Source organism: Phyllobates terribilis, unplaced genomic scaffold (assembly GCF_046119375.1).
Source record: "Phyllobates terribilis strain yellow unplaced genomic scaffold, ASM4611937v1 Scaffold_4__5_contigs__length_816908805, whole genome shotgun sequence".
Lineage (NCBI taxonomy): Eukaryota > Metazoa > Chordata > Amphibia > Anura > Dendrobatidae > Phyllobates > Phyllobates terribilis.
The window spans coordinates 749039285-749066972 of record NW_027362764.1 but is presented as its reverse complement, the minus strand read 5'-3'; the positions used below and the strand labels follow the sequence as shown (position 1 = coordinate 749066972).

Below are 27688 nucleotides of genomic sequence, written 5' to 3'. Positions count from 1 at the left end.
TCTGATATGTCCCTGCTCCAGACTCTCAGCAATGATATCCTTCATGGCTTGTCTCTCAGGGCCAGAATGATTATACAGTCTGGACTTGGGTAGTTTAGCTCCAGGAGTCAGGCTAATAGGACAGTCATATGCATGATGAGGAGGCAAATCCTGACACCACTTCTCAAAAAAAAAAAAAAAACGTCCTCAAAACCAGACAAAAATGCAGGTAAGGTCTCTGTAGAAACCGCAGAAAGGGTGTTTAAGCAGTTCTCATGACAGTAAATCTCCCCATTCCACAATTTTCCTGGATTGCCAATCCACTACCGGATTATGTTTCACCAACCAGGGTAGACCCAGTACCACAGGAGTGGGAAGCCCCTCCAGGATATAACAAGGAATTACTTCATAATGAAGGGGCCCCACTTTCAGTCTTATATCATGTACAATCTGTGTCAGACATCTCTGAGCAAGTGGCGCTGAGTCGATGGCATAAATGGGGATGGGCTTAGTTAACGGAGAGCAAGTAAGCCCATTAGTTCTCACAAACTCAGCATAAGCCTTGCTGACTCCAGCTCCACTGTTTAAAAAGAGAAATTTTCTCAGTCCTGTTCTCTAGCACCACCTCTGCCGTCAGGACAAACCGAGAACAGCATGTACAAGACAAACACACCCCCTGATTATCCAACCCCACACTACCAAGGGTCAATAGAGTTCCAGATGTTCCTTTTTGCTTAGGAACCGAGAGACAGACCCCAATAAAATGTCCCTTTTTACCACAAAAAAAACAAACAATAAAAAACAAAAACATACCCCCTTTCTCTTGCGGATTTCAGGGAAAATATGCAATGCAGTAGCTCCCCTTAACTGCATGGGTTTCTCCAAATCCATAAGTACAGGTTCACCCCCATACCGCCCCCTCGGCAATGGGGCGTTGCCCCGAAAAGGGGGCCTCACCCACCAATCCCGAAGGCATCTATCGACGCGTATAGCTAGTGACATGGCAGCCTCCAAGGACCCAGGGGTTTCGTAAACTGCTAAGGAATCCTTCAACCTTTCTGAAAGACCCTGACAAAATTGACTTCTAAGAGCCGGGTCATTCCACTTGGTATCGGTTGCCCATCTACGGTATTCGTAACTATAAGTCTCCACTGACCGATCTCCCTGCTGAAGGTGACACAGCCTGGACTCAGCCAAGGAGATTCGGTCAGGATCATCATAGATGAGGGCCAGAGCCCTGAAAAATCCTTCAACCGATAGGAGGCAAGCAGAGCCCTGTGGCAAACAGAATACCCAGGATTGAGGATCTACTTGTAAAAGTGAGATAACAATCCCCACTCGCTGCTCCTCATCTCCAGAGGAGTAGAGTCAAACTTTAAAGTATAATTTACAAGCTTCTTTAAAACACAAAAAACTTGTCTCTACCTCCTCAAAACCTGTCCGGGAGGGCAATTTTGGGCTCAAGCTGGACCGTCCTACCCGCAGAGTTCCCAACATTAGGAGTCTGCGGCCGCTGCAGTTGCTGCTGAACAGCTGATTGAAGGTCAGGTACCTCCAGTGATAAACTCTAAAGCTGCCCTGCCAGCACCGAAACGGGATCCATAACAAAAAAAAAAAAAAAAAAAAAAAAACGACAATAAAAAACAAAAGTCAGTTTTTTTTGATAAGTATATATGGCTGGTGATAATGTCACGCTGGGTATGGGTGGAACCCAGCGTATGACGACAGGAAAAGGGAAGAGTGCCCTACAAGTAGGGAAAGGGGGAGTGGAGACCCCTAAACAGCTCAAACAACAAACCCTGACTCCCCTATGGACCCTATATAGGTTCTGCACCTATCACCGAGCAGGAAACCAGGCCCTAGCTGACTCTAAAGCTAGGTCCTAGGTAGGGAGGGGTAGGGATGAGCACTGGTCAGCCCCACTGCAAACTAAAGTACACACAAAGGAAACAAGGGAGTACACTTAACTTCAAGATGACATCAGAGGAAACACGGCAACAATCCACGGAGGAACTCGAAGAAAGTTGTAGCCGACTACTAGAATTCCAGGCCTGAATAGATCAGAACATTCTATCACCAGCAACTCTCTGGAGAAACTGAGTGTATTTAAGGATACAGCAAGGGTGTGGTAATTAGTAGCAGAAGGTAAGAATCATCGCTGGGTCCTAAAGGTATAATCCCCAAGCAAGGTGAGGATCACCGCTGGGTCCTAGAGAGAGAGGGATTATGAAAGGTTCAGGAAGATGTTTGCAAGGCCAAATGCAGCAACCTTCTACAGCCGGACCCCGTTTGACTGTCTGTCAAACCTGACACACCCGTGACACCTGCAGAAGGTGCAGTGAATGTGGACTTGCAGGAAAGCAAATGGACTATTGCAGAGAATGTAGACCTGGAGTGTGACATCGACCTAAAGGAGTATAAGACTAGGCCACAGGTCACATTAATTGCACTTTACCGCATTCACACTCTTAAGTTCGTCAAAAAAACTTCCGGGATTCCTCCTCTGCACCACACTTGCAGCATCATTATAAAATGGAAGACACCAGTCTTGGCATATATCAGGAAAGGAAGTTCTTCATCCTCTCAATGTTCACGATATAGATCACATTGAAATGTCACTGAATATAGTGCAGCCCATGCTCGCTTATCCAAGGAATGGTATTTACTATACTCACATAGAACACTTAAAATACAGCATTAGTAAAATCAATAGAACTGAAAAATAGTCCTGACCATGTTTCGCCTGACGGCTTCTTCCTGGTGTGTAATGTGCATGTTCTTTGATATTTGACCTTTTTTATCTTATATGTCTTCTATCATCCATACATAGCACAATGGCTCCTAAGAAGTACAGAATGCCCTACGTGCCGCGGCCATTGCATCCAATGAAGAAAATAAGGACAAAGATGAAGAGGTAGAACAGGTGTGATCACTGCCATCCATATAGTGAACACATCGTTATCCCATTATCTTAGCACTAGACTCTCCTTTGCTTATTTTAGTACATGAACACTCACTTTGCTGGAGAGACAAGTTGTGATAAGAACTTATTTGATGTTGCTGACTGTAGAGGCCACGAGTGACATCAGACCCACATCCCAGAAATGATATGCACTTGAAGAACTGTCAGCAGCAGACATCTTGGACAGATCACTGCCAGATGGGAAAAGATCATCAGAAACATCCAGCAAATCCATCACCTTCTTTATGGTGGATAAACTATTGAATAAACTTCAACCTGACTTTAAAGGAGTTCTCCAAAAATGTAATAAAATTACCCCTCGTCACATAAATCAAACTGCAGTCAGTCTTAGTCAGATGTCTGGACAGGGTGCAATCTGAAGAAACACAGCTCCCAAGACCTGTGTCTCAATGACAGAGGAGCTGTATCATAAGCATATATAACTCTTTGAGCCAATTAAAAGTGTGTGACAAGAGAAAAAATAAATATTCTTGGCTGACTGAGCACAAAGGACTTTTTTTTCCAGCCTAAGTCCTCTGTACTCAGTCAGCCTAAGACCTAAGACAAGATTTACCTATTTAACTGTCACTGCCCTACTCCAGCACCTCACTGATATGTGAACTTATATTACAGCTCTTCTGTCAGTTGAGACACAGGTCTCAGGGGCTGTGTTTCTTGAGACTGGAGCCCGTACTGACATGTGACTGGCTGTCTTTTGAACTATGCAATGGAGAACATTTTTTTGCACTCTTGGAGAACCCCTTTAACATGTATAATTCTTGAGTTAGAGGTAAAACATTTTTTTTTTTTATTTTAGATTTAATTTCTATTTTTACATTTGTCTTCATTCTTTACATCTCTCTTTCACAAAGCCTTCATTATGTTGGCTACTCACTGCAGAAGTACATAACTGTGAAGTAGTGACTCTGACAGCTCCTTGACACGGTTACTCACCTGTCCCGGAACAACCACTGGGCCTGGCTTCATTCTTCTGGCACCCCTTTGCAATAGTAAACACCGGTTTTCTCAGGTAACCCAGCAAACCAATCTGACATCACTCGAAGCCTTTTTAGGCCAGGTCATTCAGAGTTCAGATGCTTGGGTGTTAAGTAGCATTGTTCACATTTGCCTCAAGTTGGTCAGGAGATTTTGGCTACTTTACTTGGCTCAACTCCAGCCAGGTGTCTATCATCTACTCTACTTTTCCTGACTTCCATGCTTCAACCAGCGTTGGTTCCAAGCTCAGCCAAACCTACTAGGTGCTGAGACAACTTCTCAACACATGAGTTACCAACTACACAGAACTGTTCTCAATCCTGTTAACATCTGGACTTTGCAGTCAAGGTAAGGCATCTCTTTAAGAGTGTCTCCAGTTTGCATTACTTCTCTGCTACATAGTTGCCATTAATCATTGCCCTGCTGGAAAATAGCAAACTGCATTTACTTTTCTGTTACATCCCTGCTATTAACCATTGCCCTGCTGGAAGACACCAGAGTGCATTGTTGTGATTAACTACTTCCCTGACGGAAGATACCAGGTTCCTATACAGTTACAGAACCCATGTGAATCAGCTCTGCTTCATCTGTGCTACCTGTTCTGTTTGATTGTCTGTCATCTTTCATACCCTAATGTCCTGGTTCTCGCTTACCCACATGTCATCCGTGAAGAACAACTGCTCTGCACCATCTCCTCTAGTCTATGCAAGTCACCCAGACCTACGAGTTAGAGAATCCACCCCACCATGCTAGGCCATAGCAAGATTGACATCCAGCTGAATTCACAGTGAGGGACCTCCTCGCAGTCACAACAGGGTTATTGTCTAGGTCTAAGTTAAGCCTGACACTTCAGTTCCTATGTGGTTTCCTCTGACCTCCTAAACTTCCCAATTTCCAGAGTTTTCTGTCATGTACAAACAGCAGGGTTGCCTGAAACTGAACTTTTCCAATTTTTTTTTTTTTTTAATGATGAGCTTGCCCCGTTAATGGTTATACCACACCAACCTCTATGCCCAGTGATTTATTTCAACGATCCACAATTGTTTTTATGCAAGACCTTTTTGGTGGAATTGCACAAATATTGCCCAAATTATGGTACTCAATAATTGAAGATTGGTTGTGAATATGGGACTTACTAAAAAAAACAACTTAAATTTTTTTTTGCTGCCCCTTATAACGCAGTACAATGCCCAGGGCATGTTTTTAGGCCACGCAAAAGTGTATTGACTGATAGCACTAATTTTGATAAGCTTTTTAAAAATAGACCCTTCATTAATTTTATGTATGAAAAATTATCTAATATTTATTACCCTCAACAGCAAGCACACATGACTAGTGCATTTTAAAGTGTAGAATAACATTTCTGCAATAGCGGCCTAATAAACATGCCAGGTATGGCATAAAAATAAATAAATAATGCAAATCCAAGCTGGATATATATCGCACATTCCATATATGTACAACCCCTGGCAAAAATTATGGAATCACCGGGCTCAGAAGATGTTCAGTTGTTTAATGTTGAAAAAAAAAGCAGATCACAGACATGGCACAAAACTAAAGTCATTTCAAAATGGCAACTTTATGGCTTTAAGAAACACTAAAAGAAATCAAGATTAAAAATGTGGTACTCAGTAAGGGTAATTTTTTTCAGACTAAGCAGAGGGAAAAAATTATGGAATTACTCAAATTCTGAGGAAAAAATTATGGAATCACCCTGTAAATTTTTATTTCCAAAACTAACACCTGCATCAAATTAGATCTGCATCTAAAAAGGAGTGATCACACCTTGGAGAGCTGTTGCACCAAGTCGACTGACATGAATCATGGCTCCAACACAAGAGATGTCAATTGAAACAAAGGAGAGGATTATCAAAATCTGGACCAAATGCAAACAACATGGGAAGGTTGTTAAAGGCAAACATTGCAGCTGCAGGTGTGCCTGTGACTGCAATGCACTCCAATGGTTTTAATAGGTCTCTGTACACATTCTGGGGGAGATATAACGTCCCTCGTATACGATCCCGGTCACTGCCTCACATACCCCCCCCATCTCTGTTCAAACTTGTGGGGTTGAACATTTGCCATCATACAGGGTGCCTGGGACAGGGCATCCGCGTTTCCCTGCGACTTCCCAGGGCGATGTTCTACAGAGAAACTGAAATTTTGCAGTGATAGGAACCACCTGGTGACTCGCGCATTCCTCTCCTTGGCATTTCTCATCCATACCAAAGGTGAGTGGTCCGTCACCAAGCGGAACTGACGCCCGAGTAAATAATAACGTAGCGATTCCAAGGCCCACTTAATAGCCAAACACTCCTTCTCTACCACGCTATAGTTTTTCTCTGCCGGGACAAGTTTTCTACTCAAGTAAGTGACCGGGTGCTCTTCACCATTCACTTTTTGTGACAATACCGCCCCTAGGCCTACCTCCGAGGCATCAGTCTGTACAATGATGGTTTCCTTGAAGTTGGGGCTGATGAGGACCAGCTGTCCACACAGGGCCAACTTCATGGACTGAAAAGTTTCTTCTGTTTTGTACTTGACGGTTTAGGCCAGTTTTTTATCAACTTTATTGATTTGGGGCTTGATAGCTCCTAGGCCTATCACATACCCCAAATATCGGGCTTCCTCTAGCCCTATCGCACATTTTTTTGGGTTTGCCGTTAACCCCGCGGCTCTGAGAGAATCCAGCACCGCTTGTACCTAGGATAGGTGCGTATGCCAGTCGGTGCTAAAGATAATATCATCTAGATACGCTGACGCGTACTCCTGATGAGGCTTGAGCACTATGTCCATCAACCTCTGGAATGTAGCCGGGGCCCCATGTAACCCAAAAGGTAAGACCACATAGTGATATAGACCCTCTGGCGTTATGAAGGCGGTCTTTTCCTTCGCCGATTTTGTGAGAGGTACCTGCCAGTAACCCTTGGTGAGATCGAGCGTGGTAAAGTACTGGGCCTGCCCCAGTCTCTCAATCAGCTCATCCACCCTGAGCATTGGATAAAGGTCAAACTTCGACACTTCATTCAATTTCCGGAAATCGTTACAGAAGCGTTAAGATCCGTCTGGTTTCGGAATCAGTACAATGGGGCTAGCCCACTCACTCCGTGATTCCTCTGTGACGCCTAACTGAAGCATTTGTTTTACCTCCGGGCTTCTGGTACCCGGTACGGTCTCATTCGCACCCTTACCCCAGGTTCGGTGACCATATCATGTTGGATAACCGTAGTCCTAGCCGGTAGCTCTGAGAACACGTCGGTATTGTGCAGCACCAGCAAGCGAGCCTCCCGTCGCTGCTGTTTAGTGAGGGCATCACTTATCCTGACCTCCCCCTCGGACGCTTCCCTGGCTGAAGGTAGAGAACTCTCTGGCGATATGCCCGGGGTGACATCTGTAACTAAACACTCTCGATCTTTCCAAGGCTTTAGCAGGTTTACATGGTAAAGCTGCTCAGGTTTCCTCCTTCCAGGCTGATACACCCGGTAATTTACCTCCCCCACTCTGGGCTGCTTGGGCATCTAACAGATGTTCTTTCACGATGGGCATGACTGCCGCGATCCGGTCCTGCATACTAGCCACGTGTTCAATTATACTCCTATGTGGAGTCGGCTCTTGTTCCCATGTCTTTGGATACGTCCAACAGACCCCTAGGGTGTCTGCTGTACAATAACTCAAGGGAGAGAACCCTGTGGAAGCCTGGGGTACCTCACGGACGGCAAACATCAGATAGGGTAGCAACATGTCCCAATCCCTTCCGTCCTTAGAAACCACCTTTTTTAACATAGACTTGAGGGTTTTATTGAACCGTTCTACTAGCCCGTCGGTTTGAGGGTGGTACACCGAGGTGCGCAATTGTTTAATTTTTAGCAATTTGCACAGTTCCCTTGTCACTTTGGACATAAAATGGGTCCCCTGATCCGTCAGGATCTCCTTAGGTAGTCCAAGGCGACAGAACATGGCAAACAGCTCCCGTGAAATCAGTTTTGCCGAGGTGTGGCGTAGGGGGTATAGCCTCCGGGTACCGGGTGGCATAGTCGACCACCACCAGTATATGTTGGTGGCCACGGGCTGATTTTACAATGGGCCCTACCAAGTCCATTGCAATCCGTTCAAAAGGTACCTCTATCACTGGCAGGGGTACCAATGGACTACGGAAACTTGCGATGGGTGTGGCCAACTGACATTCAGGGCAGGATTCGCAGTACCTTTTGACCTCCGAGTAAACCCCAGGCCAAAAGAACCACTGCAAGATACGTTCTTGCGTCTTTTTTACCCCTAAATGTCCACCCAGCAGGTGTGTGCGTGCCAAATCTAGAACCCCCCTACGGTACGACTGAGGTACCACCAACTGTTCCACGACCTCGTCCCTGATCATATCTATCCTATAGAGCAACTCACCATTGACTACCATGCGTGGAAATTCAGTATCTGCACCGGGCTGTTGGGCTACGCCGTTTACCTCTACCACCCGTTCCTGCGCCTGAGTCAGGGTGGGATCCTGTAGCTGAGCCATCCCAAACGTGTCCCGGGACACTTCCAGCTCGGGGATCGATGGGCTTTCCTCGACCTCTCCTGCCAGCACCTCTAAGGGAAACCTATCGGGGGTCACACTCTTTCCCTAGGTTGGACACCCCTATGGCAGATTCCCCTGACTCGGGTTCGTCAGGTACAGCGCCTGTAATACATTTTACCGGGGGAGAGTGGATTTTGTTTTTCCACAGAGTTCAGAACAGTCTCTTCCCAACACAGTCCCATAGGGAAGAGTTTTTACCACCCCCACCACATGTTTTATATCTCCACATGGCGTGGACAAAACTACCTCTGCAGTTGGATACTCTCAGAGGTCCCCATGGATACACACAACCCCGACTGGCCGTCCACTGGGGTTGTCTCCTGCCACCAGCGACCCATGTACCAAAGTCACGAGGCTCCCTGAGTCCAAGAGGGCCTCCGTTGGGTACCCATTAACCAGTACCTGGCATAGCTGGAGTTCACTGTCCCGGGGGTCGGACCTCGCCGTGCAGACGGTCTGGGTATACATTGAGACCCGGCGGCTATATCCGCAGTCCATGGGTTCCGTAGTCAGGGGACAATTAGCAACCACATGTCCCGGCCCCTGACACCGCCAGCACCTAAGGGTGGAGGTACTGTTAGGTCTTATGACAGTTTGGGAGGGAACCGGTCTCCTGCCACTCTCACTCCGGGGTTCCCCTTCAGCACGGGTACGGTGCTGACTGTCCCCAGCAGAGGGACGCGACCCCTTTCCCAATTCCTGGGTTGGCAGGGATCGGCGTGACAGCCGAGAGGGGGCGGAGTCTCGAATGAAGTCCTGAGTGGCAGAGTAGCGCTCGATCAAACTGACCACTTGGTCGAGTGTGCCGGGGTCCCCTTGCCCCACCCAACGTTGGATAGCGGCTGGCACAGTCCTCACCAGCCGGTCAACCACCACCCTCTCCACCATCTGGGCTGGAGACAAAGTCTCAGGCTGGAGCCACCTCTTTACCAGCTGCAGGAGATCATAATCCTGAGACCGGGCGGGTCGGGTCTCCACATAGGCCCACAAAAAACACACGCTGAGCCCTCACTTATGTATTGACCCCCAGCCGGGCAAGGATCTCACCTTTGAGCCTCTGGTAGTCCTGGGCGAAGTAGGCCTTATGGGCATCGCCGACCAAAAACGGAGCCACCACTTCTGCCCACTGGCCGGCTGGAAGGTTTTCCCGCTCTGCCGTGCGTTCATAGATGGTAAGGAAGGCTTCCACGTTGTCCTCCAGTTCCATCTTCCTCAACGCTGAGCGAACCTTGTCCCGGGCCTCTCGACGTTCTGGGGCTGGTGCCGTCGGCGTTTCCTGCAGGGCTGTGAGCTGCTGCACGATCAGCTCATTGGTGTGCTGCTCCTGCTGCTGGAACTGCTCCTGCTGCTGCGTGAGGACCAATTGCCTTAATAGCTCCTCCATTTTGTCCACGGGGTGAGGCTGAAAAGTGGCCGGCCGGATTGTGGTCATGCAGCTGCCGGTGGGGTATGCCTCAGTCACAATGCCCGCATTCTCCACCAAGCTGTAAGGCGGCGGTGTTCACACCGTGCAGTAACTGAGGCAGTGACCCAAGCAAGTCCAACATAAACAGCTTTTATTCAGCAACTCATGGGTAAACAGAAAGTCCTCCGGTTCGTAGCCGGGTTAACATGAGTCCATAAACAACGGTTGCCGGGGGCAACGGCCGCGCCAGGCAGCTCAGAGCTTGACTGGTGCAGAGCCTTCCCAGGCGTGGGTTCAGCCACACTCAATCCTGCTGAGCTTTCCTGCTATGCTCCTAGCAGGTTCCAACATAGAACAACACTAATTCTTACTGCAGGGTTTTTAAAGGACTTGTGGCAAGAGCCACTGGAAAACCTGGGTTGGAGGGAGGAGGCCGCCCCACTGCCTCCTGTGACCTCCTGAAAGAAATGAAGGCCCTGCCGGGTTTTACTTAATCTGCCTTAGCCAGATAGCCTGACCAGGTCAATGCTCACCTTCATTCCTGCATTGCAGCCGCAGGTGTGCCTGTGACTGCAATGGACTCCAATGGTTTTAATAGGTCTCTGTACACATTCTGGGGGATATATAACGTCCCTCATATACAATCCCAGTCACTGCCTCACAATATATATATACAGTACAGACCAAAAGTTTGGACACACCTCATTTAAAGATTTTTCTGTATTTTCATGACTTTGGAAATTGTACATTCACACTGAAGGCATCAAAACTATGAATTACCACATGTGGAATTATCTACTTAACAAAAAAGTGTGAAACAACTGAAAATATGTCTTATATTTTAGGTTCTTCAAAGTGGCCACCTTTTGCTTTGATGACTGCTTTGCACACTCTTGGCATTCTCTTGATGAGCTTCAAGAGGTAGTCACCGGAAATGGTTTTCACTTCACAGGTGTGCCCAGTCAGGTTTAATAAGTGGGATTTCTAGCCTTATAAATGGGGTTGGGACCATCAGTTGTGTTGTGCTGAAGTCAGGTGGATACACAGCTGATAGTCCTACTGAATAGACTGTTAGAATTTGTATTATGGCAAGAAAAAAGCAGCTAAGTAAATAAAAATGAGTGGCCATCATTACTTTAAGAAATGAAGGTCAGTCAGTCTGAAAAATTGGGCAAACTTTGAAAGTGTCCCCAAGTGCAGTTGCAAAAACCATAAAGCGCTACAAAGAAACTGGCTCACATGAGGACCGCCCCAGGAAAGGAAGACCAAGAGTCACCTCTGCTTCTGAGGATAAGTTTATCCGAGTCACCAGTCTCAGAAATCGCAGGTTAACAGCAGCTCAGATTAGAGACCAGGTCAATGCCACACAGAGTTCTAGCAGCAGACACATCTCTACAACAACTGTTAAGAGGAGACTTTGTGCAGCAGGCCTTCATGGTAAAATAGCTGCTAGGAAACCACTGCTAAGGACAGGCAACAAGCAGAAGAGACTTGTTTGGCCTAAAGAACACAAGGAATGGACATTAGACCAGTGGAAATCTGTGCTTTGGTCTGATGAGTCCAAATTTGAGATCTTTGGTTCCAACCACCGTGTCTTTGTGCGACGAAGAAAAGGTTAACTGATGGACTCTGCATGCCTGGTTCCCACCGTGAAGCATGGAGGAGGAGGTGTGATGGTGTGGGGGTGCTTTGCTGGTGACACTGTTGGGGATTTATTCAAAATTGAAGGCATACTGAACCAGCTTGGCTACCACAGCATCTTGCAGCTGCGTGCTATTCCATCCGGTTTGCGTTTAGTTGAACCATCATTTATTTTTCAACAGGACAATGACCCCAAACACACCTCCAGGCTGTGTAAGGGCTATTTGACCAAGAAGGAGAGTGATGGGGTGCTACGCCAGATGACCTGGCCTCCACAGTCACCAGACCTGAACCCAATCGAGATGGTTTGGGGTGAGCTGGACCGCAGAGTGAAGGCAAAAGGGCCAACAAGTGCTAAGCATCTCTGGGAACTCCTTCAAGATTGTTGGAAGACCATTTCCGGTGACTACCTCTTGAAGCTCATCAAGAGAATGCCAAGAGTGTTCAAAGCAGTCATCAAAGCAAAAGGTGGCTACTTTGAAGAACCTAGAATATAAGACATATTTTCAGTTGTTTCACACTTTTTTGTTAAGTATATAATTCCACATGTGTTAATTCATAGTTTTGATGCCTTCAGTGTGAATGTGCAATTTCCAAAGTCAAGAAAACACAGAAAAATCTTTAAATGAGAAGGTGTGTCCAGACTTTTGGTCTGTACTGTATATATATATATATATATATATATATATATATATATATATATATATATATATATATATATGAGGCAAAAGACCCTTATATTCAGTGCCTCTTGTTCAATGTCTAGCGGAAGGTAAAAAAAAAAAAAAAAAAGTGGAGTGTGGGATGGATAGAAAGAACCAAAATACGGTACTCTCCAAAGACCCTTCTGAACCAAACCCTTCCTTGGTGAGATTAGTGAAGGGGTCGCTTATTTAATATTTTGGTGAAAAAAAGATGTTCATTGTTAACATCTATACATGATGCCAGCAGATCCCTTAAAAAATACCCCAAGAGGTTCAGTTCTCAAAATAGGGTCATTTTATTGGATCTGTTATTGTTCTGGCAATCAAGGACCTTTGTAAAACCAAAAATGAGGCCCACAAAACATATAAGGAAAAAGCCTTTGGGTATGTGCACGCAACGTCTTTTTCAGGCTCATTTTGCTCTGAAAACCGCATAAAAAAGCGCTACCTAAATGCTTAAATGAAGAGTAATTTTAGGGGGTCTTTTATTGTTCTGGCAATCAAGGACCTTTGTAAAGTCAAAATGGGGCTTGCAAAATAAATAAGGAAAAAGCCTTAGGGTATGCGCACACAATGTCTTTTTCAGGCGGATTCTGCTCTGAGAATTGCCTGAAAAAGTGCTACCTTAAACGCTCAAAAAAATAAAAAAAATGTTTTATTTTTTTCTGTTTCCCTTATTATTGTGAAATTCCCTTAATAAAAATAATTTGACGAAAAAATAAACATAAGCAATTCTATGTAAAAACAACTTTCTGTGCATGCTACATCTTTTGTGCAGGTTTATAAAGATACAAAGTGGTTAAAAACTGATATGGCCGCTTTTTAAGTGGATTTCGCTCTGAAAACGCTCTGTATTTATAAGACAAGTCAATGGGAAAGCTCAAAAGATACCCGGGCATCTTTTAGAGAGTTTTTCCAGAGTTTTTGTTTGAAAAACCGCTAGTGGGTTCTTCATTGTTGAATGGGGTTAAAAGAAAACGGGCAGAATATGTCAGTAAACAAGAAGCTACAAAAATGTTGGAAATTGCTAAAAAAAAACAAACTGCTAGTGGTCAAAAACGTTGAAAAGCACCCAGGAAACAGCAACAAAAAAAACGCTAAAAAGATGATCCAGGGGGAAAAAAACACTGGAATTTTCAGAAGCAAAAGACGTTGTGTGCACATAGCCTTATAGGCCTCAAAATCCCACTATCACTACGTCACTTTCAGGCCCCGCCATGTGCCCAGGCTACAGATTTCAGCCTCTTTCAGGGTTTTTCTCCAATCAAGGAAAATAGCCCAATATATGCTCTGTTTCTGAAAAATATTAACCCTAAAAGACGCTCTTGTGAAAAAGAAGCAAGGGTATGTTCACACGTTGAGTATTTACAGCAGATTTTTTTTGTACTAAAAAAACAGTGTGTTGGCAGGAAAAATGCTGCTTATAATGTTTTTGATGCATTTTCACTTGCTTTTTTTTTTTTTTTCATTTTATTGAATAGGTGAAAAACGCTGCGAAAATGCAAAAAAATAATACACAAGCTATTTTTTTTAAAAGCACCTCAAAAAAAGGCAAGAAAAAAAAAACGCACTGTGTGAATGAGATTTTAGAAATCTCGTTTATTTTACTGCTACTGTAAAACGCCTGGGAAAAAAACCTCTTTGTTTGAACATACCCATAAGGGTTAAAAAACTGATCATACCCCAAGATAAATTTCTTGATAGGTCTAGTTTTCAAAATAGGGTCACTACTGGGGGTTTTCTATCGTTCTGACGGCCCTTTGAGATTTTTCAAGCATTGTTGAACCCGTCATGCAAAACGATCACCATAGATAACTGAGCTGCAAATTGTAACCAATTAAATTCCATCTCTCATTTTTCAGCCGTTCTTTGTAAAATGAAAGTTGACAGCTGATTGGCTGCTATGCATAATGTAAAATGAAAGCTGACAGCTAATTGGCTGTTATACATAATTTAAAATTAAAGCTGACAGCTGATTGGGTGTTATGAATAATGTAAAATAAAAGCTGACAGCTGATTGGCTGCTATGCCTAATGTAAAATGAAAGCTGACAGCTGATTGGTTGCTATGCATACTATAAATAAAAGCTGACAGCTAATTGGCTGTTATGCATCAAGTAAAGTGAAAGCCAACACATGATTGCTACACATAATTACTCGGCTTTTGCCTTACGTCAATATTTATAACTATATCCCCTTCCCCCCACCACCATCTCGCTCTAGACTAGACTATAATGTCTGACTATTCATATTATAATATTATTACATTACTGGCAATTTTCCCACAGTAAAGATGGCAATCATGGAGAGACGTGCGTATATACGTCATACCTCGCCCCTACGTCTTGCACTTTCTATGTTTTTAACGGTCAACATGATGTCACGCGTTCATCTTGAAGAATTACCCAGGATTCCAAGCAGTTACACTGTAGAGCGTATGGGGGCGTGGCTTACATTCCCGCTGCGTTGCCCGGCGACTGCACAGGTGAAGCTGCCGGAAAGGGGGCGGGGCTTCCTTATACAGTTACTGCAGCTCCGTGCTGTGCTCAGTGCGCTGCCAGACCAGGTACAGTACACACCGCACGTGGGGCACGACTAGAGATGATATATCGCGATATATACCGGCTTTAGCTGCACTTTTAGCGCTAACACCTTGTAGCCCTATATAAGGTTGGGAAAGCTGGGTGACAACCAACACGGCCGCCATGACAGTGCTCAATTATGGTTGTCACTCAGCTTTGCCATAGCCCAGCGTGCCTAGAAACGTGTGATAACCAGGGCCGCCGGCTTACACCCATTTCATTTCCCCCTCTCTCTTTCTAGCAGCTGTAACTTTTTTTATTATTTTTACTATTTCGGTTGATGCCGCTGGATTGCACTTGTTTTTTCTGGTACGAGTTGCAGTTTTCATTTGTTTGACTTTCTGGTCTCTATTTATTTTTTTTTAATATTTTCTGAATTTGAACAGTTCCGCACACGACAATACCTTTATTTTCAGCGCTGACGCTCCGGCAGTCCTACTAATGTTTGTTTACAACCAGTCAGCATGTGACCTCTGCTGCCAATCGGTAGCATCTGCCCTCCCCTGCTACGTGACCGCCACCCCCTGCTACGTGACCGCCACCCCCTGCTACGTGACCGCCACCCCCTGCTACGTGACCGCCACCCCCTGCTACGTGACCTCCACCCCCTGCTACGTGACCTCCACCCCCTGCTACGTGACCTCCACCCCCTGCTACGTGACCTCCACCCCCTGCTACGTGACCTCCACCCCCTGCTGTAGTACTGCTACATTACTGCCATCATGGCTGAGTGGTGATGCCAGTAAGCACTGCCTATGACTGCTGCAGCCACATGCTGGCCGGTTGTAAACAAAGACCGGGGAATGGGTAAGATCTAGATGAAACCAATGCGCACTGATAGGACAGTACTGTAAGGAACAAGATGAGGGTGAGGGCAGCACTCTCTTGTAAGGATTGTGTAAGGAAACAACACCTGTAGAAGCCTGATGTGCTGCAGCCCCGTGGCTGGTGGAGAGCATCGACCAGATAGCAGTTTGACAAAGCAGAGATTATCAAAATGTGCCGGCTGTGCTCGTGGAAAGGATTAGATCCGGAGAGTATAAGTAGGGGTTTTTTTTTTATTCACACCAATGTGTTTCGGTGTCGGAGCAGCACTTTTCTCTATGTGAGAGACCAAGTGTCTCTTGTTTTTTTTTTTTTTACCTTGAGAAAGGCAACAAAACAAGTTGGTGTGAATAAAAACCCTTGCTTATACTCTCCGGATCTCATCCTTTCCGTGAGCGCAGCCGGCACATCATGATAATCTCCACTTTGCCAAACTGTCCAATGACTGGTCTGTTTGCAGAGTATCTCGCTTTGACCAATAGCAGGGGCTCCCTGGCAGAGCCCCCCATCTTCTATGTCCACAGGCCTCAATACAGGACTCCCATCTAATGCACCTGACACTTTATAATGTAGAGAGGAGTCTGTTCCATCCTCTTATACTTCTGTCTTGTGGTTTGTTTGTTTTTTACAGCTGGTTGTTATTTCAAAAAGCCGTTGTCGTTTTTAATCTGGCGTCATGCAGACTACAGATTTGGGAAGCAAAGAGACGGGGAAGATCTGGCACAGGAAACCCACCCCGGCCACTAATGATGGGTATGTGGAAGAGCTGAATGATGACTGGATGAGGATGGCTTGGTGAATTAATTAGCATGCTGTTCTCATATATTTATTAAAGAAGTTTTCCAACTTCTTAAAAAATAGGGCCAATAGCATAAAATAATGAAGGACACGTAACTTTTCAGCTTGAGTGCTCCCCACCCGTCCTACCTGCAGTATTGACTTTCGTGAGCTTTGCAGCCAGTTAATACTCTCATCCATGTATGGGTTGGTTGTAGCGTTCACAATGTCAGGGAGGTCATTGCAGCTGGACAACACCGATGGATTAATCTGGAAAGTAATAGGTAATGGTTTTTCAATGAAGGGGTTGTCCAGGCTTGACTGCGTCTGTAGCCTTGTGATTCCTCACAACGTGCAGAGTGCACACTGTCAGGATTCTCTAGGAGCAGGCGGGACCACAAGTATGTGATTTGCATACATGCGGTCACGTGCTGACTAGACGTGTACTGCCTCGTTAAATACAAGTGCACTGAGCGATGCCAGATACGTCTAGTCTGATTGTGGCCAGAAATATGCAAATCGCACACTTTTGATCACACGAGCGGTTCCCAAAATTAGCTTTTGGTCGACACAGGACAGCGCTACACACACACACACACACACACACACACACACACACACACACACACACACACACACACACACACACACACACACACACACACACACACACACACACACACTCTCTCCAAGGGGGTTACTATAAATTGTCACCTATTCACAGGATAGGTGTTGAATACTAGATCAGTGGGGGAGTGACCACGGAGACCCCAATGTTGCATTTGGCTGTCTCCGGCAGGTCATGGGGTTCATTCCTTTTCTTTTTCTTTGCAGGATTATAGTGAATTTAGTCCATGGCTCTGCGGGTCCCCAAGCAAAAACGATGCGGTTTTTGCAGGTTGCATTTGACAGCTCCGGAGATCAATTCCTGGCCGGAGATCACTTAGGAAACATCTATCTTTTCAACCTTAACAGAAACAGGTAAAAATGTTCTTGTCCTTGGAAAATGACTAACGAAGCAAAACGATTAGAGCCTGTTTTATTTTTTTATTTTGCACCAAATTCTTCTTTTAATTTGCTCCCATTTTGAAATCTATTTTCTACTAGTTTGTTTATTTTATTCCCTGTTTCCCATTGTAGAAACTACTTCATATTATCTCCTCCTCACTGTGGTCATGGGGGAGGATGAACGAAGACTTGGGACCCCTTATAGGAATGATCAGTACCCCCCCCCCCCCCCCCTGAATAAGCAAATATTCACCTATTGTGTGAGAAATTTTAAAGGGATTATTCCCAGGCTCACATTGGAGGCTCATTGTCTCCTATACCTAAAATCCATTAATCTTTGCAATTGCATTGTTTTTTTTTTTTTTCTTAAGTGCACAATCCCTGACTTCTCATACATCCCATTTCTGCTTTCCACCTTTTTGTTACTGGACATGTCCTCACTCGCAGGTCGAGCACGCTCAGTTCCTCCTGCCTGTGTACAATCACTGTCTCCCCCTCTTCACCATGTGCGGAGGATACAGAGGGAGGAGGCTCATCCTCCTTTCCACACTGTGATGACAGGGCTCCGGCCCCTCAGAAGCTGATGGCTGACAACGGCTTATTGTGCTCTTGTGAAGGCTACCACAGCGTGGTGGTCTTCCCGCTCTGGATATAGTGGCAGAGACTGTGTGAGTTATGTAGTGTGTAATAAATGTCCTAATATTTCTGTGCTCCGTTCTCTTAGGTTTGATCTGGTGCAGAGAACCCTACAGGCGTGCACGGCGCTGGCATTTAATCTACATAGGAAATCTGAGTTCCTGGTGGCTCTGGCTGACTATTCTGTGAAGTGTTTTGATGCAGGTAATTGCAATATCTAACTACCCTTTTTCAGGGCTGTTCCCAGGCGCCGCTCCACAGCAGGGTCCTCTCCCGGGGGCCGCTCCACAGCAGGGTCCTCTCCCGGGGGCCGCTCCACAGCAGGGTCCTCTCCCGGGGGCCGCTCCACAGCAGGGTCCTCTCCCGGGGGCCGCTCCACAGCAGGGTCCTCTCCCGGGGGCCGCTCCACAGCAGGGTCCTCTCCCGGGGGCCGCTCCACAGCAGGGTCCTCTCCCGGGGGCCGCTCCACAGCAGGGTCCTCTCCCGGGGGCCGCTCCACAGCAGGGTCCTCTCCCGGGGGCCGCTCCACAGCAGGGTCCTCTCCCGGGGGCCGCTTCACAGCAGGGTCCGTTAACTGGGCTGTCTGTTTATTTCCAGCTGCCACCGAACTGGAAAGAGGTGATCAGTCGGGCTGTCGGACCTCCACCATTCTGATAGCGGTGACCTGTCCTGATGCTGATTTATTTCCCCAGCTTCAATATACAAAGGTTTTTGTCGTGATCAGACAGCCGCTATATAATTTATAGTTTCCATCCTCCCATATTAGTGCATAAGAAGCCAACGTTTGCATTCAGCAGTGTGAAAGGTTTGGCTGACCGATTCTGTGGCATCAATGTCTGCCCTTGTGATTATTCTCCACCTTTCCCAGAAATTGCTAAGCTAAGAAATTATGGGTATAAACGGTGTTCGCATCTTGGCTCGATTGCCCAAAAAGCACCGCTCCAGTCAGGGTCACGACACGTGGGCTATAAAGAACCTCGGCTCGGCGATTGAGGTCAGGAAGTGACAAAATTAGCAGCCATCTCCTCCAGCAGGACCACTGGATCATAGTACGACGAGCTCCTCATCCGCTGCTTGTGTCCGGTACACGATCGATGTTGCTGCTTAAGATGCAGATTATTTGCTCTTGATCTGGTGACTTTTTTTTTTTTTATTTGTTTCCAGATAACAAGGAGCTGGTGAGCTGGATGCGTGGCCACGACTCAACCGTTACATCCATCTCTGTACACGGCTCAGGCAGATATGCCGTCACCACATCCAGCGAGACGGCTCAGCTCTGGGATTTGGACACTTTCCAGAGAAAAAGAAAGTTAAATGTTCGTCAGTCGGTAGGGATACAAAAGGTGAGCACGTGACACCTCTATATACATTACTGAAGGGACGTACACTGTCACACTAGCACAATCAAGGGACATAATGTTTCACAGCGATTGTAGATTATCCATTGGATAAGGTGCAAGTTGAAGTCTTTAACCCACCCCATACACCTTAAGACGCATTCAGACATCCATGCAAAAATCATTCTAGGATCGGACCGCAATGCATGGACTGAAATTATATGAAGCTGACACTCTCGGATCGGGAGACCCATGAATAGTCCATGCATTGCGGTCCAATCATAGACGTCTGAATGTGTCCTTAGATTAACTTCGCCCAACGATTATCTATCTGGGACCCCCACACACATCAGACTGTCGGCCGAACCCATCACTATTATTATTATTTATTTATTGTTATAGTGCCATTTATTGCATGGCGCTTTACATGTGAAAAAGGGATATACATACGAAAACAATTACAATAATCTTGAACAAAGCGTGACGGCAACTGGTATAGGAGGAGCGAGGACCCTGCCAGCGAGGGCTCACAATCTAATCAGTGTGTTCTGCTGACGTGAGTCTAATGTTTATAGGGGGGGCTTAATGGGACAACTGTGGACTACCAGAATCCTAGAAATGACTTCTTTATCCAGTCCTGGATTGCTTATATTGCCTTTCCATCATAGGAGGCGATACCACTAACCCTATAGAAGCCATTCGATATTATATGGCATCGGTTGCACCATAGATGATAAAGGGGTTTTGAATTATTTGTGATCGCCAGTAGTGTCCTAAAACTGGATGATGCCACGTCAGACAGTTTGATAGGAATTTATGCTTTTAGGCTACTTAATAATCTTTCAAATGACAAGTGATGGCATAATGAAGTCACTAATAAAGGTACTGTAGATTAGAAAGGCGCTTCAGTCGTGGCTAAAACTTCCCCCATCGTCGACCATTGCTTTGACCAGTAACATTTGCAGCATAGGAATGGATTTCCTCAATGATCCAAGCAGATAGATTATCAGTTTACGGTAGTAACACAGTATGAGCGCCCCCTGTTGGATTCATGCACTCACAGCCAGGAAACTTGGTGCTTTATCTATTTATCCCCCCCCTGCCTCCCCAAGTCATAATTCACTATTGAGGAAATTAGAGTTGGAACCAGCTCAACATACCGGAGTAATTAAAAATTCACAAAATCTTTATTGGAAATCCTTTAAAAATAAAATTGCTGAAAAATTGGGCATCTCAGACAACAAAGAGGGGTGGTGTGTATATCAGGAATCAGTCCATACGCGTTTCGAGCTACATGGCTCTTGAACACTTTATTGCTTTGTTGTCTGAGATGCCCAATTTTTCAGCAATTTTATTTTTAAAGGATTTCCAATAAAGATTTTGTGAATTTTTAATTACTCCGGTATGTTGAGCTGGTTCCAACTCTAATTTCCTCAATTACCTTCAGCGCTGTGCAGCAGCTGGGATACCGCGTTCCTCCCGGATTGGAACAGCATCTCAGGAGTGAGCTGAATTTTTTTTCCCTATTATTTATAGTTCACTATTGCAGTTTGTAATTTCTTCTCATTATTTTTTTATAGGTATTTTTCCTTCCATTAAGTAACACAATCCTGAGTTGCTTTAAGGATAATTCCATCTTTGCCTGGGAAAGTGATACCCTGGCTTGCAAATTCCAGCTGCCAGCTCCAGAGGGGGGATCTGTTTTCCAGTATAAAGCTTTTGCAATTACAAGGTATTTATAGGCCCTCAACATTGTGGGATTCTTTAAAAAGATGTCTCGACACCCCCCCCCCCCCCCCAATTAGCAATATGCTATGTATTAAAATGCTTCCCGATTGCCGTCTTCTCTGGTCTCCAGCTCCGCTCCTCTCCTCTTCAGGCCCACGTCACCACTCTTCAGCTTTGCCGGCTCACACTGTGCGGGACGGTGCTACTTCCATCAGTGTAAGTCTATGGACTCCGCATAGTCTTACACTGACAAAGCAACTTCCACTCCACACATAAACCCGCGTGTGAGCCGGCTACTCTGATTTCAGGTCACGTGGGCCAGAAGAGGAGCTGCGCTGGAAACGGGAGAAGACAGCGATCGGTAAGTATTTTATTACATTTGCACTACATTTATTTTTAGGTGAAACTATGGCAATACATTTTTACTGAGACTTTTTTAAACTTTACTAAGGTATTTTTAGTAGAATGTGAAGGATAGTAAGTCCACCATAAAGTCCTTAATATGTCTAATAGTGACTGTTTTTTTTAATAATTAAAGGAGTTGTCCACAACTATGATATTGATGATATTAATTACATTCACTGGCTTGGTAATTTTCTTGCAGGGACGGGAGGATGTTGGCAGCTGGAGGAAAATCCAACAACCTGCATCTGTGGTGCTTGAGCTCCAAGCAGCTGTTCAGGCTTATCCAGATGCCCGGTACGGTGCGCAGCGTGCGCCAAGTGGAGTTTCTGCCTGACAACTTTGATGGCGGCTCCAGCCAGGTTAGTGACCTGCTATTGTCCTGTGTTGCTTGTAGTATTTTCTCGTATATTTTTTCCTCTCCGGTGGCAGGGCTTTGGTTTCAAGGTTTTTGGTAAAAGAAAGTAGCTCTTTTCTATTGGTTTTGATTTACAATTTCATGATTTATTTATTTTTTTCTTGTATTGCCTTTCACAATTTCTTCAAAAGATCAGGCAAAAGGTACGAGGCCTCACCTAAAGTGACTTTGTATAAACTGAGATCTGTCGCTCCATTGCAGAGATACTCACATTTGTTGCTTTTGGATGGCAGTATGTGAAATCTCTGTTTGCAGTGCAACTGAGTGTGGTTTTTTTTTTTGTTTTTTTTGTTTTTTTTGTTTTTTTTTTCCCAAAGTGCTCTCCGGGGCTGCATGCTTTCACTCCTCCCTCCCAGATGCTGCCAATCACAGCCCAGCAGTGTCTGAGACTTCTGGACTTTTAGGCTGTGATTGTCAGCATCTGGGAGGGCGGGGTGAAGGCGTACACCCCCGGAGAAGAATTTGAAAAAAAAAAAAAAAACTCAGTTGCACTACAAGCAGAGATTTCACATATTTCCCTTCAAAAGTAACAAATGTGAATATCTCTGCAATGGAATGACGCAGCACAAAATGGGAAAGAACGGCAGAATCAGGGGAGTTCAGGGATTTTTACCAGGTATTTTACGTAAATTTATTTATTTATTTTTTTAATGAAGTGACAGGTCATTTTTTTTTTTTTTTTTTACAGCTGCGTACATTATTTATTTTGTAGCATACTGTCCTAAGCTGAGTAACAATTTAATAAAGTCAGATTAAATAGGACCGTGTGCAATTGGTGGTGCACACCCGTGTGAATAATCAATCAAAAAAGGAAGGGGAAAGGGGGGAAAAAGGTTGTGAATAAAAAATTAACTTTTACTGATTATATAAAATATGAAGTGAACCATACATCCTGTAAGAATGTATATAGGGCCACTGCTAGATATATATTGGATAGCTATGACCCTGTAAATCCTGGAAAATATAAAGGACAGCAATAGAATTATGTGGTTCCACAACCAAAGTCCCTTTGATTAAATGGTTGGGTATTATATCCAACCAGGATTCTGAATTATGCCTATCCCCAAGATACAAAATAATGACATCTATACTATTTGTCACGGGAAACCATATATCTTGAAAGCACCCGCTGCAATCCTCATATACAGGTCACAATTCCCTGTGGATCGCTATCATATAGAGTCACTATTGATTGTGCCGATGTGGTAAGAGCTGACACGCCATTAATAGAGATCGCACCTGTATTACATGCGATCATATGTGTCGGTTATGGGGGACATGAGTTTCAATCACCACAGTGGTCACAACAAGGCAGACATGGGCGTGGGAAACATTGAATATTCATTCTCCTTAATAGCCATCACACAATGGGTGTGGAGAGGGGTGAATATTCATACCCTCTAATAGCAGGCACACGCGATCGCCCAGTAGGAGCCACGCTGTGGCTACACTGTGTGCCAGCTATTAAGGTGTGTGAAGTCACTGCTCCCCACACACACAGTCCCAGCATGGGGAGCGGTTACTATTCCCGCACCTGATCTCACCTTGTGAGGGCGCATGGCAGGGACGTCATGCGCGGCTCACATGGTGAGATCAGTGCTGGCAGCAGAGCAGGACACAGCGTTGGAGCAGGGGGAAGAAAGGTGAGTAGGAGTGTTTATATTTTTTTTTTTATGTGCAGTGTGATGGGGATGAGGGGTGCCGTGCATACCAGGATGGGGATGAGGGGTGCCGTGCATACCAGGATGGGGATGAGGGGTGCCGTGCATACCAGGATGGGGATGAGGGGTGCCGTGCATACCAGGATGGGGATGAGGGGTGCCGTGCATACCAGGATGGGGATGAGGGGTGCCGTGCATACCAGGATGGGGATGAGGGGTGCCGTGCATACCAGGATGGGGATGTGGGGTGCCGTGCATACCAGGATGGGGATGAGGGGTGCCGTGCATACCAGGATGGGGATGTGGGGTGCCGTGCATACCAGGATAAGGATGTGTGGTGCCGTGCATACCAGGATAAGGATGTGTGGTGCCTTGCATACCAGGATAAGGATGAGGGATGCCAGGATGGAGATCAGGGGTGCCATGCATACCAGGATGGGGATTGGGGCCACTTATAATAGGAAGGGGGGACATATATACCAGGATGGGGGATATTAACAGAATTGGGGGACATTACTCCTATTCCAGTGTCAGCAGCAGACCCCCTCCCCCTTAACAGTGCATCATTGCCATATTTTTTGCTTACATTTTTTTTTCTATTTTCCTCCTCTAAACCTTGGTGCGTCTTATGGTCCAAAAAATACGGTATATACAATAATTTTTTATTTTTATTTTTTTTAAAGGTTTTAGGGGTTCTCAGCCAAGATGGGCTAATGAGATTCATCAATATTCAAACGTGTAAACTTGTGTTCGACATTGGAAGCCATGATGACGGCGTAGTGACCTCATCTGTCAGTTCAAATGGCAGATACATCGCCGGCATCATGGAAAATGGCAGCATAAACCTTTACAGCATCCAAGCTCTGACCAAAGAAATCAATAAGGTAGGGCATAGATCAGTCATTCTGATGAACATCTTTTGACCTATTTGATTGCCTGTTGGAGATCCAGCTACTAACCTCCGTTCTTTATTTCAGCCGCCCCCACCACTGGTGAAAGTCGTGGATTTAACAAAAGACAAAGACTCGACAGGTAATAAATCTGCAATAGTGAGGAGCGAGAAAGTGAACATCTCGGCCAGTCGACCTTGCCGGCCTTGGAAGTCCAAACAAGAAGTGGTGAAGACTAAATATCTGCAGCCAGAAGAATATAACACGTCCGATAACAAAGAGGTGCGTTGTCCGAGGAAATGTTGTTTTGCTCTAGATTTGCTTGGAAAAAAGAAAAAAAAGTTTTCTTTTTTCTTATCAAGTAGAAAAGAACAAACTAAAGGTTGGTTCCGCATTACTACCAAGACATGTGGAGGAGCAAAAAGATATTTTAGTGTAGAACCATTTGTATATTTTAAGACCTTTCATTATGAGCAATTCTTAAAGGGAACCCGTCACTTCAGAAAAATGCAATTTACCTACAGATATATTATTATTCTGCATGTAAATAGCATTACAATGCTGCCCCGCTGCAGTTGTGAAAGTGCAGCTGTTGGGAGAAAACTAACCTATTTCCTTCCAGGAGCCGCCGGCTTTCAGTGATGGAGGCGTGCACGGAGCGGCTACATCATTGCTAACTATACAGCAAGCGGAGGCTGTAAGCACTTTGACAGTCGGCTCTGCAGCGCATCCGTGCAGAGCGAGCTGTAAAACTATAGGGGAGTGCTTACAGTATAGTGACTGTACCCGCTCCACCCCTTGACTGAAAGCTGGCTGCTCCCAGTAGGAAGTAAGTTCATTTTCTCCCTGTAGCTGCACTTTCACTACTTCCTCCAACAGCAGCTTATAAATGGAATGATCGCATCACACGACCATTCCAGCGCCCAATGGCTTTCCTCTCTCTCCTGACCCCTGCAACAATATCCCAGGGTGCCGACAGGTTTGCAATAGCAGACTGGGACGTACTGATGGTCCACATTGCTGCTATATTTGTTCTGCAATATTTTAGTAATGCTGTATGTAGAAAAAGTGATCACTCAATTGCAGAAAATAAAGACTTTTATTTATTTATTTATTTTTTTTAAATAAGAAAAAAAATCGATCTGAAAAAGTTTGTCACCCCATCTTTCCCCGGTTCAAAAATTAATGAAATACGTTTATTTTTACTTTTTCTTATTTATTTGGTATTACTGCATCCGTAAAAGTCCACCCCCCTCAAAAAATCAATAGTACACGTGAAACAAAAGAAACTTTGTAATATATCTTACTAGTGAACTGATATAGGAGATGACCGTTAGAATGTCTGTGTCGGCCTCTACCTCCTCCCTTATCCATAGAATTTTAAAAGCACCAACTGTTGTCTTGTATCACAGTAATGGGAAAATCTGTCTTCATTGAACACAGATTTTGTGTATTTTACCCCTGAAATGAGAATTAACGATCAGTCCAGGAGGAGAAAGAAGCGGATTTCTCTGATGAGATATATTACAAAGTTGTATATTTTCACTTTTTTTTTTTTTTTTATGAGACTTTCCCATTTATTCACGTGTAACAAAGCTGCTGCCTGTTAATATCCCCTAAATGTCTTGGATGCTTTTTCCTTCAGAATGAGACATCGTGTGTGCTGAGCAAGCAGCGGCTTCGCGCTATCCTGAAGGGGTTTGGAGAGTATCCTGCAAAGTACAGGTATTTAAAAAAAAAAAAAAAATAGGATCTTGGCCATATTCTCATTCTTACATTCATTATTTGTTTTTCTGAATGTCCTCGGTATGTAATATTTCTCAATGCTGTTCTCTTCATGTTCCTGCAGGATGTTCATCTGGCGTTCCCTGCTCCATCTGCCGGAGAACCACGCCGCCTTCAGCAGCCTCACCGACAAGGGCACACACGCCCAGTACCTCCTGCTTCACCAGGAATACCCCCTTAAGAGTACAAAGCTCCTGAGAGTCTTACAGAGGTAGGAACAAGATGCGATCAGAATTTTATCCAATATGGAGGCTAATTTCCAAATTAGTGGGCGATCCATGAGAAGGTTGAGTAGGCTGTGTTCACCGGACGTCTCCATTTATGATACAGAGGACTCCAGCCGGCACCTTACGAGCCTAATTAAGGCAGATTGTGGCCCGCCAGGTGTCTGCTGCATTGAAGGACAAGTGCACTGGTCAAATAAGCTGGGATATGTGTTGTATTTGACACAATATTGATGTATTTCTTGTGCATTTATTTTTTTTTCTCATGCCCATAGACTTGATTAGCTGATCTGCAAAAACCAGAATAGCGCACATACATTGAGTTCTTGGATCACGCACACGGGTCCATAAGAATAGATGTGTGAATAGCGTCGTGACTTGTATGAAATATTATATCAAGGTGATCAGACAGGCACTGCTCCAGTGCCCATGCCATCATGGGTGCATATGACCAGAAAAAAAGACAACTTTGGCCGTTAAAGATAATCTTTAACTTACCAGGTTCACCCAATATAAACCAAAGCCACCACCTTATATGCTCTATAACCACAGTCCATCGACCCATATCTAAGCCACCAACTTCACTTTATATGCCAAAAAATTCCTCTTATATTTCTGGCATGCCTCTCGGTCTGGTCTTTTTTTTTTTTTATGTCTCCGCACCTCCTCAATCAGGATCACTCAGCTCCCGACCTCCTGGCTTGATTGATGTGGATGATGTCATCCACATATTGCTGCAAATCTTGCGCCAGCACATCTCCAAGATCCTATCCCAATATGTAGTAGGTGTAACAATAATACATTTCTAATTGAAGGTATTTGCTAATTTTAGTATAGTTCATCTGATTAGCTATGTTGCTTACCCCATGTACAGGGTATTGCAGTAGCTTATGTATCCATGGTTACAGCCATTAACAACTAACTGTCCACTAGATGAGTGGTCGTAACCATAGACACCTAAGCTACTGCACTGTCTTGCTTGTGGGGTAAGCAACCTAGCTAATCAAAAGAACTATAAACCATTTCTAATTGGAGGTGTCAGGGATCACCACAGCGACGACACCGGAGAGATCACGCAATATCTCGCCGTTGCCATCACGCCGTCCGTAATCGCGAGCACACGATCCAGACTACTCACTCCTTGGACATCGGCGAG

The 27688-nt window shown here is 45.0% G+C and overlaps 1 protein-coding gene across 2 annotated transcripts in view; it reads left to right on the top strand.

Annotated features, from left to right (window-relative positions):
- Positions 1 to 14664: 14664 nt before the first annotated feature.
- The window catches only part of TBC1D31 (TBC1 domain family member 31), a 54267-nt gene continuing 41243 nt past the window's right edge, over positions 14665 to 27688 (top strand). The window contains exons 1-11 of one of the 2 annotated variants that reach the window (XM_073679857.1): positions 14665 to 14825; positions 16298 to 16419; positions 17278 to 17424; positions 18176 to 18291; positions 19252 to 19430; positions 21005 to 21156; positions 21757 to 21916; positions 24317 to 24517; positions 24611 to 24805; positions 26169 to 26248; positions 26373 to 26519. In XM_073679857.1, the coding sequence (XP_073535958.1) occupies positions 16343 to 16419; positions 17278 to 17424; positions 18176 to 18291; positions 19252 to 19430; positions 21005 to 21156; positions 21757 to 21916; positions 24317 to 24517; positions 24611 to 24805; positions 26169 to 26248; positions 26373 to 26519 (1454 nt within the window). In that variant the 5' untranslated portion in view covers positions 14665 to 14825; positions 16298 to 16342. The remainder of the gene's footprint in view (positions 14826 to 16297; positions 16420 to 17277; positions 17425 to 18175; positions 18292 to 19251; positions 19431 to 21004; positions 21157 to 21756; positions 21917 to 24316; positions 24518 to 24610; positions 24806 to 26168; positions 26249 to 26372; positions 26520 to 27688) is intronic. The other variant, XM_073679858.1, reaches the window with a different exon arrangement.